Source organism: Dryobates pubescens, chromosome 3 (assembly GCF_014839835.1).
Source record: "Dryobates pubescens isolate bDryPub1 chromosome 3, bDryPub1.pri, whole genome shotgun sequence".
NCBI lineage: Eukaryota > Metazoa > Chordata > Aves > Piciformes > Picidae > Dryobates > Dryobates pubescens.
In genome coordinates this window covers 33,667,122-33,687,933 of record NC_071614.1, presented here as the reverse complement: position 1 = coordinate 33,687,933, position 20,812 = coordinate 33,667,122, and the positions used below count along the sequence as shown (strand labels likewise).

The 20,812-nt window shown below is 40.0% G+C and overlaps 1 protein-coding gene across 1 annotated transcript in view; it reads left to right on the top strand.

The window, feature by feature from the left end:
* CDC5L (cell division cycle 5 like) overlaps positions 1 to 20,469 on the top strand; it is a 31,636-nt gene extending 11,167 nt beyond the window's left edge. Inside the window, exons 10-16 of the mRNA XM_054179933.1 lie at positions 495 to 657; positions 2,541 to 2,705; positions 4,082 to 4,162; positions 4,502 to 4,747; positions 6,842 to 7,039; positions 18,393 to 18,605; positions 19,976 to 20,469. Coding sequence (XP_054035908.1) covers positions 495 to 657; positions 2,541 to 2,705; positions 4,082 to 4,162; positions 4,502 to 4,747; positions 6,842 to 7,039; positions 18,393 to 18,605; positions 19,976 to 20,080 — 1,171 coding nt within the window. The 3' untranslated portion in view covers positions 20,081 to 20,469. The remainder of the gene's footprint in view (positions 1 to 494; positions 658 to 2,540; positions 2,706 to 4,081; positions 4,163 to 4,501; positions 4,748 to 6,841; positions 7,040 to 18,392; positions 18,606 to 19,975) is intronic.
* Positions 20,470 to 20,812: the final 343 nt, after the last annotated feature.

Sequence of the window (20,812 nt, the reverse complement as noted above, 5' to 3'; positions counted from 1 at the left end):
CTGAGGCCCACAAAATCTAAGACTTAATCCATTTTGCCTTACCTTAGGTGCTCAAAATTAATTCATATAATGCAATTCCTCCTACAATGATCAGTGAAAGCAAAGATTCATTCAATTGTTAGATGGGAGAGTTGTTAAGCCAGATGAATTCGCGGTGAGTGACTTGCCACAGGTGGCAGGGAAATCCTGATTACTTTATCCCATAATAATACCTGGTGACTGCATCATCTCTCAAAAAGCAGCAGTGGGAGTTTGTGGATGTAGTTCGTGAAACTTTTCTTAACATACTAGTTGCCTGGATTTTGGTTTGTCAGGTTGAAATTATGGTTTTGGGGAGGATTTGTCTAATTGGATGTTGTAGTTTTGCTGCCCACAAAGAAAAAATCAAGATTGATTTTCTTAATGTTATTTACGTAACTTTTTTCAGTATTCAGACTCTTGTAAGTAGAGATCTTTAGGGAGAATATAAACTGCTATATCCATACTTTCCCTAGAACACCTTCTCATGGACCAGAAGGCTTAACTCCTCGTGGAGGACTAACTCCTAAACCTGTGGTTGGTACAACTCCTGGTAGAACTCCACTGCGGGATAAACTGAACATCAACCCGGAAGAGGGAATGGCAGATTACAGTGACCCATCTTACGCAAAACAAATGGTGAGAAGTACTTAAGTAGGGGATATCAGCACTCTCTTAATTTTCAGGATTTTTAATTCTCATCTCCTAACAGAATTTATAATAAAAGCTTATCTACAGGTCTGTACTCATTACTTGATAAAATCAGATCCTTACACCTAGAATGACATTCAGTGTACTCAGTAAAAGCACTGAAAAGCTATTTGTCAAAGAAGGCAAAGTTAAGTTTCTGCTAACATATTTGAAGCCAAGCAGGAAATGTATCTCAAGCAAAGATTCACTTTTCTTGCAATCCTATGCAGCCCTCCCGCTCATCGTCTTGGCTTCCTAATTTGCATACAGGACCTTTTAATCAGTCTGTAGTGTTGACAACATTGAGCTAAAGGAGTTTAATTTTTACCATTAGGAACTTGGGTTTGAAATGTCCAGTAATCTGAGTCTGATCCAGATACTCTTACCATCTTTGGCAACAGATGTTTTCATTCTTAGAGACTCAGCCAGATGTACTTGGCCAATTAGACTTGCTATGAAAGGGCATATACCTAATAGGCAGCACCTTTGAAACTCCTTTGATGTGGCTGATTCTGCAGCCCTAACTGTTGCTTTGGATATCTCCCACCAGAGGTATTGACATTTTCTTTTTAGGCTAGGTAAGGATATCCACTTGAAGTTTTTTGGTGTGTTCTTATGAAAATAATTCTTCTAGATCAGATTTTCAGAAGTCCTCTTAGCTTGAAGGACAAAGTTTATTTGATGTCCTTATACTTCAGTTCTGTCTTAGCCATTTTATTGCAAACTGGCCTTTTTCTGCTAGAAGGAAACCTGAGGCTTCAGTTTCCTGATGTACTCCACTGATTTCCAGATCTAGTGCTGTTTGCTTGTGTAGTACTGTGCCACAGTCTCCAGATTGAGGAGCAACTGCAAGGAGAAAAGTTCCAGTTAGGCTCGCAGGCACCTCTGTGTCCACTGTCACTGTGGACATGTTTTTACATGTTTTCAATTTCTTGAAAAGTATTTGTGTGATTCTCTCCTGTTGTACTGAGACTCCTATTTGAGTGGAGGAGGTCACAAAAATGATCGGAGGACTGGAATCCCTCTGGTATGAGGAAAGGCTGAGACAGTTAGAGTTATTCAGCCTGGAGAAGAGAAGATCTTGGGGAAACCATTTTGTGGCCTTCCCATACTTAAAGGAAGGCTGTTGGAAAGATGAGGACAATCAGGGCGGTGAAACAATAGACCAAGTGAGCAATATGATCTAGTTGAAGACAGTCTCAAGCTGCACCAGGGGAAGTTTAGGCTCGAGGTGAGGAGAAAGTTCTTCACAGAAGGAGTTACTGGCCATTGGAATGTGCTGCCCTGGGAGGTGGTGGGATCACCGTCCCTGGAGGTGTTCAAAAGAGGATTGGATGTGGCACTTGGAGCCATGGTTTAGTTGTCATGAGGTGTTGGGTGATAGGTTGGACTTGCTGATCTCTCAGGTCTTTTCCAACCTTGTTGATTCTATGTCCCTACCTGTTGCAGGGGGGTTGGACTAAATGACCTCTCTGCCCAAACCATTGTTAGTTCCACTGGGGGGCGTCAGTGCCATGCCTTTTTTTCACGAGTGCATTTCAACCTGGTTGAAGATTTAATTTGCTACCTTTTAAAGCTGTCTGTAGTTTTTCAATGTCAGAGTTTCTGCACATCATAGTGTGTGAACTCTGGGGTGGTGGTCTGTAGGGTAGCCTGCATTAGTAGCATGCCTGTTTTTTTTCTGCTGGCTTTGTAGCAGGTGAGGATGGCCAGAGGATACTAGCTGTGGGTTGTTCATCACATCTATTAATGTAGCTGGAGTCTTACTGTGTTTCAATTTAGTCCATGAATGCAGAATGTGTACTAACAGTATCTTGCTGTTATTTCAACAGGAGAGAGAGTCCCGTGAACATCTGCGCCTTGGCCTTATGGCGCTTCCTGCTCCAAAGAACGACTTTGAGATTGTCTTACCTGAAAATGCAGAAAAAGAACTTGAGGAACATGAAGTAGATGAAACCTTTGTAGAAGATGCTGCTGATGTAGATGCCCGCAAGCAGGTAGGTGTGTGTGATGTGAGCAGTACTTTTTGTTTAAAATGGAAGTATGTTCCTTGAATGGTTCCCGTAGTTTCATCCCTGTCTGTGGGAATGTTACAGCTTCTTCAGGGTAACAAAGGAAAATGTGCCTGTTTTTTTGTGCTGCTGCCAGAGTGTGCATGCACAGAGGCTAAGCATGTGAGAATACTGAGTTTTGTTATTTTCAGTTTCAGGCTATTTTCTCAAAGTTAAAAGCTACTGTTTGTGAAATGTAAGACAGTTATATACAAATGCAGGCGAACGGGTAGCACACAGATAGAAATCTGCCACAAAGTGAATTGGTCCCTTTTGTATGCCTCCTGCCATAGAATTACCCAGACACCCAAGTTGTGAATAGGTCCCTGAGTGTTTTGTTTTGTTTCAGAATCAAGGAAGGTCAGATGAAGTCCTGGTTTAGATTCTATTGGTTAAATAGCTGTACTGGCCACTAATTAGAGACACTCCAGATTTTTCTGTTTTTCTATTTATAAGAACAGTCTCTTTTCCATTTCTTGCTTATCCTAATTTTTGTGATGCAGATATCTTTTTGCTGCATACCTTCAAATGCTTGGGTATTTTTGAGTTCAGAGGAGTTTTTGCCAATGTCTCTGCTTTGATATGAGAACAAAATATTTGTAAAAATCCTATACTCTTACATCTTCTAATATGAAGAATTTGATTCCAGAATATCTTAGAACTTGATACCTGAGAATTTGATTCCTGGTGTGCCATTTAGGAACGAGCACATTATGTATCTGTCTGCATGTCTTGTGCATGCACATGCTAATGAAGTGTGTGTAGAATAGAGACAAGAATTTGAGTTGTAATACCATACAAGAGAATTGCATCTTGCCTGTCAAATGATGCTGTGACATGGCTGGGATTAGAATATCAGATCCTGGTCCTCATCCCTGAAAGTGTAATGTAAGGAGATTATGTCAAGTTTTTACACATTTTTGCAGGTATTGTCTCAGTGAAGAAATTACTTTATGTCATTAAAGAGGACAAATAGAGTCCCAGCTGCAAATTTAAGAGTCTGTCTTTTCTTGTTGATTTTGTGTCTAGAGAATAGAGCAGTTGTCAGACTTAATGCGAAGAAACCATAAAGCATGAAGTCTGCTGGGTTTGAGGCTGCAGGAGAGTATTGAGACTGGAAATGACTTTTTTAGGATCTCCCTCCTCTTAGTCTGCTGTGCTCTTCCTGTTTGCTTTAGAAGCAGTAGCTTATGATGTGACCACATTATTTGGCTCTGGCTTCATAACATGCAGCCTTTAAGGAATCTTTGCTGCAGTAATCCGTCAGTTTTTATATCATGTATGTTTCTGTAATGTGACACTTAGCTTGTTTATCTGTCTAGGCTCTCCGAGAAGCAGAGCGTGCAAAGGAGCTCAAGAGGATGCACAAAGCAATTCAGAAGAATCTACCACGACCCTCAGAAGTGAGTGGAAAGTTAAAAAAAAATAGTTAGAAAGGTTTTAATTATTACAGGAGAAAGTCCAATCTGGACATATCATGAGAGGACAAAACTTCCATTTGAAGATGTCGATTTCAACATTATGGGAAACTTTCACAGTGAAATTATCGTGAGGTATTCCATATGCACAGATGAAAGCACAGCTGGGTGTTTGAGTTGCTGTATATGTGTCACACTGCAAGGGATTTTGACACCTGTTCTGCATGGTTTACCTGATACATAAAATTCATACTTGTGTTAAGCATTTAATGTGATCCATGGTGTATATGATGTTAATGAATATATTTTTTTGTTTCTGGGCAGGTAAATGAAACAATATTGAGACCCTTAAATGTGGAACCACCTCTAACAGACCTGCAGAAAAGTGAAGAGCTGATAAAGAAAGAGATGATTACTATGCTTCATTTTGATCTTCTACACCACCCATTTGGAGAACTGCCTAGTGGTAAGAAGGGGAAGGGCCCAGGATTTGGAAGCAACAATGCAGAGCACATGGCTTACTTGGAACAAAACCCTTATGAGAAGTTCTCCAAAGAGGATCTCAAGAAGGTGAGATTATATGGACTAATTACAGGCACCTGATGGTCCTTATGGTCCTGTAACCTTGTAATTTAAAAAAAAAAAAAAAAAAAGTGGAGCCAAGCCTGCACAGAATTTAGATAGGAGATCTCCAGAGGGTTGTGTGACGAGCTGTGAGGACAGTTGAGGTGCACATTCTGTGGGGTAATGTTAATCTGAGCACTCAGCAGAACAATGAGGATGCTGTGTTTGTCTGGAGACATTGTCTGTTACATGCAATCTTGAATGTGTTGTGATTGCTTATCATTTTAAGTAAGGGCTGTTTCTGGAGATTAATGTTGCTTCACTGAGGCTTTAATTAGGTGTGATACCCACCTTCTACTGCCTGTGTACTGCCTCAGAATCACTAAGCAGTTTTTTCATGGCAGTGCAGACTAAGTGTGACAGTGATAGCTGTCTTCTAACTTGGAACAGCAAATCAAATTGTTGAATTATGCTTGTTGAGCTGTATTAGCACAGAGTCTGCTGAGATGCAGGTGGTCTTAAAACCTACCTGGTTAAAAAGCACTGAGTAGGCAGAAATGGTGGCTGCTGGATGAAGTGAGTGGTGTGTCTGGGCACTCAGTCCTGTTTTCCATTGTCATCCCATGTCAAACAGCAGTCCTGTACCAAGGGTTCTGGTCTGGGGAGTTCATTTATTAAAACATCTACAACTGTTGCCTTTTGCTGCCGACTCTTTCCAAGAGTTTTTCCTGTGAAGCTGTACCAGTAACCTTTGACCAGATGGTTTACACCATTAAAAATGAGTAAAAAGGACAAAATCGTGTGCCATCAAGTTATCTACTTTATGCAGGCTCCTGCTATCTGAGAACTTGCATTCTGACAATAGCTGTGGTGTCTCTGCATCTAAATCCTGTATTGCTTGAAAGTGACTCTAAAAATACATGGGCAGATTTTAATTCCATCTCCTTGACCAATGAATCAAGAGCCTAAAATAAGAAGCACTGCACAGTATGTACTTCCAATTTGCTGTTAAATGAAAAATTATACTTGAAGATTTCTGAGCAGGAGAAGTTAAAGATGGAAAATACAGTTAGATCATGAATTTCGCTGCCCTGCCAGTGTCAGATTGTTCTCTTAGGAACATTCTCTTGAGTGCTTTCTTTGGTTGTTTTGAACTGCAATAAGAATTGGGTTTTCTATCACTTCCCTTAGAGACTGTTAAAACAGTCCAGTAGTTTTTGTCTGGAAACTTTCTTCAGAGTCACTGGAAATTTTGTGTCCTAACAGATGGGCAGAAAGATTTTGCTGCCTTCCTCCTGCTTGCTTTCTAACATTCAGTGTAATATTCCCTCTTTGTCTTTGGTTGGGTAGATGATCTCCAGAGGTTCTTTCCAGCCTTCACCGTTCTGTAATAACCAATGAACTCCAGATCGGTAAAGATATTTTAGTTTTTCATTTTCAAATAAAATTGGAAGAATCTGGGTGTCTGTGAAGTTTTGAGGGCTAGGCTCTTCGTCAGAAAGAATTGTGAGAACAACACAAATGTTTTCACTGTAATTTCCTTTTTTAAACTAAACTAGAAAGAACAGAATGCTCGTATCTCACTGGGTGCTAGCTCTTTAGCAATAGAATTCGTGTTAGAGTGTTATGTCCTGCCATGGAGCTTATACAGCTCACCCACTAATATTTAGAGTGGACTTTCCAGGTTGCATGCAGAAGGGCAAGCCAAAGGAAACTTAAAAGTGAGTTTTGCCTCAGAATAGCTGCTTGTCTCTGTAGAGTTCTTCCTCCCTTCACGGTCCTTCCTTTGTCTCTTTTCCTATGCAGCAAGATGAAGTACCTAGCAGTGCCGCAGCTTTCATTAGCTACAGCAGAGTAATATCAAGTTTGGCCACATTATATAAAATGAGGGATAGTTGTGCTGTGAGCAACCTTGTACCCTGGATTCCATTTGTAATCCACAGCATCTGTGTTAGATTTCATAGTTAACCTGCTGGTGAGATCTTAGTATGAAAAGAGAAACCACCCCCATGAATTGTGCACTGAAGGATTGAAAAGAAGAGGAATTTTCTTGTATCTTCTGTATTGTAACTGCAATTTATTTCTCTTCATTTCCTACAGGCACAAGATCTACTGGCACAAGAGATGGAAGTGGTAAAGCAAGGAATGGGGCATGGAGAGCTCTCCAGCGAAGCTTACAACCAGGTGTGGGAAGAGTGTTACAGCCAAGTGTTGTACCTGCCTGGACAAAGTCGCTACACAAGAGCTAACTTAGCCAGCAAAAAAGACAGGATAGAGTCACTTGAAAAGAGGCTTGAGGTCAGTGTGTTTTTGTTCTGCTTTTTACACCTGCCTTTTAAAAAAACCCAAACATTTCTCCCTGTGTGTTTTGTTTCTTTTTTTCTGTGTAGGAGTTACAGGTTAACTTCTAAATCATTTAGGCCTTTTGGTGGGATTCCTTTGAAAAGGTTGTTGAAGATTTTTCCTGGGGAGCTCATCCGTATTCTTAAGGTGTTCAAATCGGTTTCTCTCATCCTCCTCCCTTTCTTAACATATCCCTAGAGTACTGCCACATGTGGTTCAGATAGATGATCTAGTTTGGCACCTTGTCCCTGAGAATGGCCACTACAAGATACTTAAGAGGAAGATGTTTACAATCAATGTTTTTGTCCCAAAACTCTTTTCAAGTTCTTTTTCCCACTTAAGATTTGGTTTCTGATTCACTATCACATACGTAAGGGTCAGATAGTCCTGAGTGCTTGACAGACTGGCATCTTCTGCCAATTCCAGTGATTCCCTCCACCAAAGAGAACAATGGATATTTGTGATCCTGTTCCACTTTGTCAGGAAATAGTACAGCTTCCTTCTGAGTGCATTTTAAATTCAAATTTCAAGTATGCTGTTGTGTATTTTGGAACAAATATTTCTGCAAGTACAAAATGCCAGAATTCAGCTAACAATGTTTCATCAATGTATCTGCATGCAGTTTGAGTACTGTGGCAAGGCACTGGTACCAAGGGACCAAGTACTGAAGTACATCTCTCTTTGTCCATTTGCAACAGGACAAAGGGTGAAGGTTTTAACCTAGAAGAGGGTAGATTTAGATAGATACAAGACAGACTTTTTTGACACTGAGGGTGGTGAAACACTGTCCCAGGTTACCCAAAGAGGTGACAGATGCCCCATCCTTGGAAACATTCCAGATCAGGTTGAAGGAGGTCTCTTCATACCCCAGCCAGTCTATGATTTTTGCTTGAAAGTCTCAGTCAGGCATCAGATGCTCTCTTTCCACGGTAAAAGGAACTTTGGAACAAAAAGCTCTGTGTAGCTCTGTGTTTAAGGTGCTAGAAATAAGCCTCCTCAGTTACTGATACTGAAATGACAGAGGTGCTAGAAAGGCTGAATTTTCACTTGATTCATACGTGTCATCTGCAGCATGCATGTGAGTTTGTGAATTCTGTTAGTCCAGAATGTCACGCAGGTATAGACTTTGCAGTTGTTGGTCATGACCTCGGGCTGGGAGCAGTTCAGCTGCAGGTAGCCCAGTAGCCGAGGGGTTCAGCTGTGATGCCAGAGCGCTTGTTGTACTGCGCTTCCCCAGCAGAGAGCACCATTGCTCTGCCCATCGTTGCTTGCTCTCTGCTCTTTCACAAAATCAGAATTGGAGCACAGCATCAGCTGGCTTGCATGGCAGCAGGGGTTGTGCTGGCATCAAACCTGCAATCTGAGGGCTGTACCTAAAGTGTGTACAACTGCTTTTGAAGCTTAAATATCGTGCACCCAGAACTGTGTTAGAAGTGCGCTATTAAAGTTGCGAAGTCAGGCAGTTGATCTTAGGGAATGCTCAAAGAGCCTTATTCTGGCAGCCTTAAGTTGCCTAGGCATTTGCGTTTTGAGACAGTCTTTAATTTCATGATGACACAGCCTGGGTTTTCCACATACTCATTTACTGCACAGAGTGGATGGTACTTGCTTAATGAGTAACTATTGAATATTTTGTTTTCTCTTTATTGTTCAGTGTGTGGCCCTGTGTCTTTCTGCTGCTTACTGTCTGCAGTCTAAATTGGTTACTTCTGTGTGGGCTTTCTTGTGCTGTTGATTTTTGCTCATCCTCTCCCAGTATTTGGATGAGTAGTTGGTGTCCTTATTAAGGATATTGAAGGAGAGAAGGTAGGGTTGCATCACCCATTGATCCAACTCCTGTTGCATTTGTTTGTTTTGTAAGTGGTCCTTTTCTGTAGTCATGAGAAGGAAGCACAATCGCCCTGGAAGCAAAATACAGATCAGATATCTTGCCAAGAACAAAAATTTGATTTCATTTGCTACCACCATTGCCTGCAGCTCTGTGGAAGACAGTTAACAAAATCCAGCTCACCTTCTCTACAATCACTTGCTCCGATCATGAGACTCCTTGTCTCGCTGTAGTAGCTGCATCTTTTCAGATGAGCTGGGAGCTTGGAGTACTGCTGGACAAGGGTAACTGCTTGGTGCACTTACAGTAAAGAGAGAACAAGCTTCTGTAAATGTTTAAAATACCATCCCCACCCCCAGTTTAGTCAGGTACCCAGGTCCAACACAACTTGCTGTGTCCCACAGCTTCAGGTGTGATGAAAATACTGTGCTACCTGTACCAGCTCACTGTTGTGTGCAGGAGGATTTTGTGCAGAGTTAAATTTGAGCTGAAAATCTCTCCCAAGTGTGTGCAAAGTGCATTATAGTGCAGCTCAGTTGCCTGACCTGCTTAAAAGGTCCTTCCTAAAAGATAACCATATACATTTTTTTTGAAGTATAGGTCACCAGCTGAACACTTTTTAAAATAACAAATAAAAAGCATAATGGGTTAATGAAATGTCATGGGTTGAGGCTTATGCCTTTAAAAAAATAACAAATGAATATACAGTGGAAAAAGGACAGCAACTTTTTTCCTAGCCATTCTCAGCAATGGCAGAATCCACCTTCATTTTAATGTTTTTCCAAGGAAAATTGTCTAAAAGCAGTATGAGTTGAAATAGATATTTTAATGGGAAGTATCAGACAACCTTAATGAAAAGCAGGAATACTAGCTCAGCTTTCAATACCCCAAGATATTTGCCTATACTCTTTAATGTCCTTTGAGAGAAGAGAAGAAACTGTAAAATGAGTTTGCCAGCAACAGAAACTGATGTTGGTCAGCTTTTTGGGGCTGCTTCGTCTCCTTTGTATGGCTCTAAGATCAGTAGGCAAAACCCATGTGAGTTGAGTGACACTTGCTGCAGACCACTGCACATTGTGTAGTCACTCTATAATACTTCCACATGGGACTGCTAACGCCGTGCAGATCCAGTGCAGAAAAAGCCAACTATTTGCAGCGCTGTATTCATTGCTGGGAGATCACTTGGTGGATCGATGGCGTGGACAGTGTCTTCCTCTAATTGGCCTGTTTTTGGTGCCTGAGTGATTTAGTGCTGGCAGCCTTTTATCTGCTGACATGACGTTTATCTTTCTGAAATTGATGGTGATACCACAAACTGATTTATTTTGTTATTGATGAACTTGAGGAGGCAAAGTGAAACCATTGTGGAGAGCTTTTATTTGGCTAGATCTGATGTCCAGCGATCAGCAGCAGTATGGAACAACCTGGCAATAGTTTTAGTATTGGATGTACTGCTCTTCATTAGTAATACTTTTCCTTTCTTTATGGGTACAAAGGAAGTTCCACCTAAACATAAGGGAAAGCTTCTTTACTTTGAGAGTGCTGGAACACTAGAACAGGCTGCCCAGAGGGGTTGTAGAGTCTCCTTCTCTGGACGCTTTCAAAACCCACATGGATGCCATCCTGTGCAGCCTGCTGTAGGTGACCCTGCTTTAGTAGGAGGGTTGGACTAGATGATCTCCTGAGGTCCCTTCCAACCCCTACAATCCTGTGATTCTGGTAGAATTTTCTGATCTTTCTAGTTTCCATGCTTCTAAAGCCTGCAGTTTCTTTGGGATTTTCAGATGCGCTGTTACTGAGAAAACACCTGGAGAACAGAAGTGAATTTATAAGTCTTGCAACAGAGAAATTACTCATAAAACTAAAATGTAGTGAATCCCTGCATAGTCTGCTTTTATGGTCACATACATTAATTGATACTGCTTTATTGCCTTTGTGGAATATACTTTTTAAAAATAAGGTCCATTGGGAACATAGCAGATACTAGAGGATGCCATCTGAGAGTTACCAGTGATTTTCACTGTCAAACTGTTCAGAATCCGAGTGTTCATGCAACACCACTGTTGCCATGTCCAATCTCTGCTTAACATGGAGTTGATCATCAGAGTACATGTATTTAGCATAGCAGTTTTGGAAGGTATAAACTTCTGAGTATCAGAGATCTATGGCAGATCCCTCAGGAATTGTCTTTGCCTCTGTGTGAGAACACTTTCCTTCTTTACAAGAGTGGTTACTTTGCAGTTTGTGCTATAGTTTGGATACTCTAGCATTCGAGTTTGTTCCAGAAAAGATCTGTGCTACTTATTTTTCTCCAGCTGCCTCCTGCCATTACCTCTGACCTCACAGGAGTGCTCTTGTAACTGTGGTAATCTGGATCAGTTTATTGAATTGGCAGAAAGTTTATTATTTTTAAATGAAGCAGCAGGCCCCTTTCCATGGTAGCCAGATACCAGATCAGCTTAGCTATATCACATCATGTCTTTGCTTGCAGAACTTTGGAACATTTGTGAGATCCACAATGAAGGTAACCCATAACCAGTAATGAGCAGAGCAATAAATGATTTTTTTGTATTGCCAAGGTTAACTTATGTCTACACTAATTAAAAATGTGCTGGGGAAGAGAAGTGGATTTAGCCAAAAATCTTGTGCTTTCTTTCTAGCACGGGTGAATATTCATTGCTGGTTTCCTGGACAAATCCCCTGAGTTCAGATTTGATACACCTTATTTTAGCCTCCTAACTAAAACAAAGCCTTAGGTTCCCTTTGTTTTTTCTGGTGGATATAAGGCATCTCCTGAGAGCAACTTGGTCGATTTTGAGTTGAATTACCCTCTTGAGTTTGTTATTTTTGTTTTTATTACAGAGGTACCTAGAGCACCTCAGATCAATGAAGCAAGATTAGGTTTTAGTGTCTCCCTTGATTCTTCTCTCCCTGGAAAAGTATTATCTACCTTATGGAGCTCTGTAGTTTTGTTTGTGAAGCACTTGTAGATCTATGACTGAAAATCACTATCTAAAACTGCTAAATCTTTAAGTGCACTTGTAGTACCAGGAAAATAGTTGTCTTTTCCTTTTACAGCTTGTTGAGTTGAGCTAGAGCTTTCTATTTTTGCATGTTAGAGGTCTGGGAAAAGCCCTCATGGTTCACTGGCCTTTCTGTGAATTAACTTACTATGTCCTTGTTTTTTTAATACAAATTACGTTTGCACTTAGCAGCTTCCCACCCTGAGACCTTCATCGCCATGAGCAAGAAGGAGGAAGCAGATCTAGTTTTATTCAAATGTAACTAAGTCAACTCATAAAGCAGTGATACTTCCCAGACTGCCAGTTGAACAGCTTTGGGAAACAGAACTATGCTTTTGCTGTTTGAAAGTTATTTGCAGAGGAAAACACTACTAGTTAGTTTTATATCAGTTCTCTTTCCTTTGACTTAACTTTGGATCATTTGGGGGGGAGCACATGAATGCCAGTGAGAGGGTTCTTTGTATTCTTATTTCTGTGATCTTGCCTATGAGTCTTGAGACTAAGGCCATAATTTTGAGGGGACTGGATAACTTTTTGTATAGAAAAGAGTCTTTTTCTGCATGTCTTTGTTCCAGGATGTGCCAAAACATTGGAAATCAGCAATGAAAAAGTTCTTTAAAAGTAAGCTTTGACTGCACATAGGCATGAATTTTATTTATTTGTTTATTTATTTATTTATAACCTTATAGTATGTGGGAGTGTTTTTTTCTGTCTAAAACCATTGATTTTCTCTGTGGTAGCTGATGAAATCAAATTTTCATGTTTGCAAATGTAGTTCATAAATGCAACTTACATGCTTATTATTAAAGTTCATCATTGACAAAACTCTTCATTGCAAAAAGTGTTGACACACCATCACTGTCAGAAATTGTGTTCAGGCAGAGAAAAGTGTACATTGATGTGGTTTTTCTCTGGAAGCCACCTCATGGGCAGATCTGTCACTCTGTAAAGTCTGTGCTAATCTGAAGCAGTGTTAGAACTTGTGAATGTTGGGCCAGTATGAGTTGCTGCTCACACAGTAGCTTGCTTCATTTATACTTGTGTGATAGTAGTTGCTGGAATAGAGCATTAGTGACTGATGCAAGCTCCTCATGTGGCTTTTGCTGCTCATTGAGAGGGAATCAGTCTGTTTGCTGACTTGCTTATTATGTGAACTTCCATAATATTGCTAGCTTCTTCTTTGAAAAGATCAGTCCAGGAGCTCTGGCTTTGCAGCTCTGGCTTTTGAAGGTAATGACACTGCTTGCTGCCATATAGTCTCATCAGGCAGTGCAGTAACCCATGCTTGCTTGCAGCTAATCAAAGGTGTTGTTGCTGTCTGTAATATTACTGTACCTTTTTCTTTTTCCCCAGGGAGAGGTAAGAAGTTTTCAGAAGAGCTTAGTACAAATAACTTCACTTGTTTTCCTTGTTAAACGGTACTCTTCTAGATGCGTTTCTGCTGTGATTGTGGTATGGGTATCACTGGTAATACTGATAGTTTTAGAGAAAAATCCCAAATAAAAATATTTAATATGGGCTTTAATGTTAGCAGTGCAGATCAGCAGTGACTGCTGACTTACTGTATCCTGTACTGTCTTTACTTGTAGTCCTACCAACTCATGTTACTATTTGAAGGCAGGTCGTCATAATTTCTGACACAGTTCATGTGGAGATTGCACATGGGTTATTACTTTTAACTCTGAGTAGAGAGAATAGCCTTCTGCAGATCTCAGTAAGTTGTCATGATACATAATCTACATAACAAAGTACAATATAAGAGTTTATGTTGTGAATTCCCTTATTAAATTGGGGAAAGGTAGCTTTATATTCTTACTCAGGTGTTGAACATTTGGGCTCGTTTCAGTTGTGAAGTTCCAGTTGCATGCCAGCCGTGCCTTAATTTGAGATTCACCTATGACTATGTCTTTCCATGAAAACTTTGTGTGAACCAATTAGAATTCAGTCCTACTTTGTTGTCTCTTGAAAGCTGCACACTCTGACCCTTTTTGACTGCTGTGACACTAATCAGCACCTTTTCTTAATGATCCTTGTACTCCTGTGTACGCTGAATAAACATCATCTTCAGTGTCACAGCAGAGTGCTGGAATAGTGCGAAATCATGGGGTGTTTTCATCTGATTAGCTGAGCTAATGTTGGTGTTGATAGCAGTTTGATAAACTGAGTCCATGTTGTTCTGCGGTGAAAATGGTAGCAAACAAAAAATTGTAACCAAGCCTTGGTTTCTGGAAGAGTTAACTGTTACCTTTTGCTGATTCAGAGGCAAGAGGCAGGGTCTCTGGATAGTTTTGCCTGATCAAACTGTAAATGGGTGAAGCAGTGTTTCAAGCCAGAAAAAAGGAGAATTCTGTACAAGAGTGTGGAAGTGGAAAATATTTTTAAGTAGATCAGTTAATGATTTTTTTTGTTTAAAAATGTGGTATTATAAAGTGCACCATCAAGCTTGTAAAGGCAGATCACCTAAACATGCACAGGGGATGCCCTCATGTTACAGCCATTGTTCCTGGAGTGGTTTGGAATTCTGGTCAAAGCCGTTTGGTGTAATGAACAGAAAGCTGCTATTTTAGTGTGCTGTCCCATTGCTGCTGCTCTGGGTGATGAAGCCAATAGGAGGCGAGTTCACAAACTCTGCTATTTAACTTAAGCTGATCCAGCTTCTGCCAGCAAATTTGAGTATGGGAGGGCCACTTACAGATCTGAGGTGAGGAAGGAAATTATAATAACATTTGGAGTAGTCCTATATAGGTTCCGAGAGTAACCCATTCAGCCAGTATAACTGAAGCCGGCAGAGCATCTCTGCAGGAGCTAAAGGGCTTTGTGTTGGTTTATGTTGATTCTTCAAGGTCATGGAATAAATTGGTTTACTTTTGACTATGGCTCTGGTAAGAACATGCAGCAATTTTTTTCTTCCATGTGTTTTTTTATCCATCAAGCATAATCAAGAAGATAATTAGAAGATGAGAACTTAATGCTGTTTAGGGATTGCTAGAAGCTCCACGTTGAATGGAAGGAAAACAAAGTGGTTAGTACAGGGATAAACAGCCCTTTGAACTGAGGAGCAGTGTTCTCAGTAGACTCAGTGAGGTGAAGAATTGTGAAAATTCAGTTTTGAAGGCGTTCAAGCCCTTCCTCAGAGTTAGGTTTTCTTTTCCAGTGGATGTTTGTTCTCATAAGCAATTTTTCTCTGGGAAAGGGAAACTAACCTCTTCCCTTCTTTGTGAGCATAAGAATAGATTGGTTTTTCATGATGGCCTTTGGGATATTTAAAACATGTTGTATCTTCATGTTCTCCATGAGATGGAGAAAAAACAAACTCGGTTTTTTTCAGTCAGTCTGTTTTCTGGATGATGTTTTATAAACCTCTGATTATATCTGTTGCTCTGTTTTGATTTCTCTTCTTTGGATTGCTAGCATAGTACTGAAAACGGAACACAACTCTACTATGCATGAGGGAAGGCGTTTACATAAGACATTTGGGATGGGGTGAGGCTTTCACACTTGCCCTAACACCATATATCATTTTACCCCATGTCTGTACATGCTGTTCTCATTTTGCTGTAGCTGGTACAAAAGTCAGTGGAACCAAAGCCAGCCAAGGAGCAGTACAAAATAAATAACTAAGTGGAGAAATCTTGCACATGTCTGTACATTTTCTGCTAGGTTCAGGGGGAAATGGTTGTCAGATTTTACTGAAATCTTATTTCTTAGCTGTAAGCAAATAATGTAGACTACTGTTTAGGCACACTATAACTGCTTGGAAATGTTAGCTTGGTATCTGAGCCTTAAAATTTTATGAAGCTTTAATTTATGATATGCAGTTGTTGGCATTAATGCAGCAGTCAGCAATTTTTAATAAATAGTATTTGTTACAAAAGTTGAGACCTTTTGACCTTTTTATAAAAAGGTCCTAAAATCTTGTGGTTGGAAGGGATGAGGAAAGGTGGTGAGTGTTCACCAGAAGGAAAAAAGGGCTGTTATTTCTGTGTTTAGATACTTGGGAGACTGGTTGTGTTGGGGTTTTGTTTGGTTGGTTTGTTTTTGTCATTTGTTCTTTTTCTTTTTACAGTAGTGAGGCCTATTGTAATCTAAGTCAGACAAGGAACTGAGTAGAAAGGCAGGAGCTGAATAGCATATAAAACCTAAAGAGCTCTAGTAGGTAAAAGTAAGAACATCTCTACAACTCCAGAATATTGAGTCAGTTCTCACTGCCTGAAATTTTCAGGAATGTTTGAATAATTGGGATCTGGTACCACACTGGATTTGAAGTGACTGTGTTTTTTCTTGGGGAAAATGCTTAGCATGGGCCCTGGCGTTGCCATTTTCTCTGCTGATTGTAGAAGAACTTTGGGTGGCAAGCTCAGATGTCATCTTTAAAGCCAAGCCAAGTGAATTCCAACTGAAGTGTGTAAAAGCATGAGACCAGCCCCATACTGCCACTGGTGATACTTAGAGCATGCAGATAATTTGGGACTTGTGAAGGCAATACCCTGATCCAGTCTTTTTTCTTGTAACTGGATTGCATGTCCTTAGGTAGTCAGTGTTTTCCATTTTATTACAAAATTAGGTGGTTGATAGATATTCACTCAGGACAACAGAGTAATGGAACTTCTCTAAATGGTCCCTTTTGACCTGTTCTAGTAAAGTCACATTCTGATTGAAGTTTCATTTCACACCAAGCACATGCTACGTCCTCTGTAATGCTGTAAAATGACCTGGGACAACAGATCTTTGTTACATTAGCCCTCTGTTACAAACAGAATTCGGTTTGCCTGTGCATCCATCTCTTACACAATCTCTAAATGTCAGTGGCTCTCGACACATCTGTCTTCTGAGAAAAGGTGATTGGAAAATAGTTCATTTACCACACAGTTGTATTTGTTGTTGCAATAATAGCATATTATTTACCAGGGAAGATGTTTAAAGCTTTCATGCTTTTCCGTCAGAGAGTATCCACACAAATCCCTAATCTATTTATTCAATTTTCTCTAGATTTAGATAAATATTGAAGAAGAGGCACCTTTCTGTATGCTTTAAAGCAGCTTGGGCATAGCATAAGTCTACATTGCAAGCAGACTCTGAAAAGCATAGCAGTCTGCATCTCTCTTCTCAGGAGCAAAGCAGACAGCTCAGTCAAATTTCTCTTTCACTCCCCTATTAACATTTGTTCACTCTTTATCTGTGCACCATCTACTAAAACTGTTTTAAATGAATGAATAAATTAAAGAGTAGGGCATTTTACAGAAAGAGGCAGCTGTATCAGGGAGTGTACTTTATTAAAATTGGTCAATGGAAAGTTTGTTGAAATGCACTTAGCAGCAGCTTGGTGCGTAAGGCTGTGATGGCTGTACCAGTCCAAGTGGCTGGGATTATCTGGTTGACTCTAGTTACCACTTTAAAGGACAGGTCAGAAAATAGTTCTTTCCCAGTGGAGTTTACTTTCATTGGTAAAAGTTGATATCTTGGGAAATGTTAATGTTCCTTTGTATGTAAGGAATTGTATGAATGCTGACCAGCAAAGCTTTGGTTTGTAAAGAGGCAGTGCAAGGATAGGTAATTTAGCCATTGTGGTCCTGAGTTGAGCTTTTATACTTAGGTACTTTCAAAACTTACATGCTGTTCTTTATCTGTTGCACTAATATATCTTTTTTTTTAAACTTTGTTTCATAGCTTTTAGAAGCATACAATAGTTGATGTCTCTATGCTGTCCCACCTCTGAGTTACTGCATTTAGTCTTAGCCCCTTCTCTTCTGCTGTGGCTGTCCTGAGAAAGTGTGTGCAAATAGGTGATAGGATTTATTTGCTGTTCTTATAGCCCTTTTTCTGTTCCTTGCAGTCCTCCCATGCCCCAACATTGCCATTCATTTGCCTGTCTGACCACTCCTGTTTTCATTGTGGTTCTGCAGCAGAGACAGATTCAGAGCTGCCTTAACATTCCTGATTTCCTTGTTACTTTATGGAATATGATTTAGATGAATCTTGTTGGAATAGGCAGGATTGAAAGACGTGGCTGGTTTTTCAGACTAAAGATACAGTTTTGAGAAGGATGAACAGAATATCTTTATTTAGATTTCCTTTACGAAGGCAAAGAATATCTCCTGTGTAAGGAGGATGTATTGGAGCGAACTATCATGTCTCTTCCCTTTTTAACACTTCAAGAAGTGTCTCTTCACTTTAACTCAGCAACTGCAATAATTCCTGTCTGGAAAGCTGATTTTATCTAGTGTGCCATCACCCCTGTTTTGGCCAGTGGACTTCACCTCTGGAATAACGTTTTTATCTTGTAAAGGTTTGAATCCAGAAATCTAGGTTGTTGTAAGATGTGCAGTGTGATTTGTTAATAGAAATCAAAGAACTCAATACAATTCCATAGGTAACATTTTTAGTAGTTTTTTTTGTTTGGTTTGTTTTTTTTCTCTTTTGAGTTCTGGATAAATAAATTTTACGTTTTTTTGGACAGATAAACAGAGGTCACATGACAACTGAAGCAAAGAGGGCTGCCAAGATGGAGAAGAAGCTGAAGATCTTGCTTGGTGGTTATCAGTCTCGAGCAATGGGCCTCATCAAACAATTGAATGATTTGTGGGATCAAATTGAACAGGCACATCTGGAGCTACGTACTTTTGAGGAACTGAAGAAACATGAAGATGCTGCAATCCCCCGGAGACTGGAGGTGAGATTCCTAAATGTAATACCTTAGGTCAAATACAGGCACTTGGTGGAAAAGATATTTTTACAATTCATGGCCTCTGAGGTTCACAGCCTGACTTTATATCAAATTTTTAATGGTCTTTAAGTTACACTTTTGGCTGTTGCCAGACTCCTGAAATTCACTTCAATATCAGAGAGTCTATGAAATATATATTAGAAGCTGGGACTAATCTTCTAGTGTGCTTTTTAACTTCATTTTTATTTTATTTCCTTGTGTGGTTTATTTTATTGATCTTCTGCAATGTGAATCAGCATAAGTTCCATATCCATCTTAATTTGGCTTGCTTTGGGTTTAATTACTGTTAGAAGTTAGGGTAGATCCAAAACTTGTGTAAAGCCTTCCTTAAAAGTCAGTGGCCTGAATGCCAGTATGTGCTGCAGAGTCTCCTGTCTTTTCACATATTGATGGTATTACTCCCTGAAATTAATGTTGTCAGGCTTGCAGATGACTCAACTTTTAGAAATCCAGTAACGAAAAGGGGTTCTTGTACTGATTTAAACATATAGAAGGCCTTGCTGCAGGATGCAGGCTTAATTTGGAAGGTTACCTAAAAGAAAGTTTTGAACAAATTCATGGAAGAGGACTCCATAGATAACTGTTAAATACAGGGCATTGCTTGTGTCCAGTTTCCATTTTGAAATCTCTCCTTTTGAAACATTTGTGATTAACTACTGCCAAAGAGCCACAGAGATGACTAAAGGAGTATGACATCCCACTTAGGAAGAAAGGCTGAATGAGCTTGGAGAAGAGGAGACTGTGGAGTGACCTCATTAATGTTTATAGATATGTGCAGGGTGGGTATTAGGAGGACAGAGCCAGGCACTTCTCAGTGATGTCTAGTGATAGGACAAGGGGCAGTGGGTGCAAGCTGAAGCATATGACGTTCCATGTGAACATAAGGAAGAACTTTTTCACTGTGAGGGTGACAGGGCACTTGAAGAGGCTGCCCAGAGAGGTTGTGGAGTCTCCTCTGGAGACATTCACAACCTGCCTGGATGCCATTCCTATGTGACCTACTCTAGGTGATCCTGCTCTGGCAGGGGGGTTGGACTAGATGATGTTTTGCGGTCCCTTCCAACCCCTGATGTTCTGTCATTCTGTGTGTGAAAATCAGCATAAGACACCTGATGCTGGAAGTGAGATAACTGTGATTGTTGATACTCTACATCAGCTAGTTGCATTTATATTCAAGATAAGTAATTTTAGCAAGATCTTGTCTCAGTTATGATCCCTTCCTCTGAGGGAGCTGAAATACAACCTTTGGGAAAGATTTTTGTGGGTGTGACTATTGGAAAAACTGACTGGTTGCTTACTTATTTTTTTCCTTACAGTGTCTGAAGGAAGATGTGCAGCGACAGCAGGAGAGAGAAAAAGAGCTCCAGCAAAGATTTGCTGACTTCATGTTGGATAAAGAGACTTTTCAAGCAAAGTATTAGAGCACAAAATTCCATTTGTCACTGATGTAACATTTTAAAAGCGTACAAATACTTCTCCAGCAGTTTTTGCCATCATTGCAGAAAACAAATGTAGTCTGCTGTTTGCATCTTGTCAATTTTTGTTCCTCTTAATGGACTATTCCAAGTGCTCTAGGTATGAATGGCTTTAGCCAGTATTAAAAAATGGATTGAAATGTCCCAAAACAAAAAACAAAGATCACTCTGGTATGATTTAACTATGTCTTCAGAGGGTTATCACATAACTCCTAGTGCTTTACCAGTCTTAAGACCTGTAAGATACATGCCTACAGAATAATGTCCTTTGAATAAACCTGGAATGTTAAAAAATAGTGTAGAAATAAAATGCCTGTCTTTTAACTAAAACTGAATCCTCCCCAGGCTCTTTTGTGTTTCTGGTAAATTGTCTTTCTTCTCTTCTCCTGCTGCTGCTTTTGTTCTCTGAAACTAATTGGTAATAGGAATTACCTGTGAGGGATAATTGTGGCCCATGCAGTAAAATGTTCCTGATTCTTCTCTGCACAGGTGACTAAACACTCCTATTCTTACCAAGATGTTCAAGTGATCATACTGGCAGTAAACATAATTTCACCATCCTGAAGCAGGGTAGGTTTATGTTTTTGAAAGCATCCAGCATAGCTTAACTGTTCCCATAGCTTTCAGCAGAACGTGTGCCCTTAAACAGTGATGCTTTTAAAATCATCTGTGCATAAT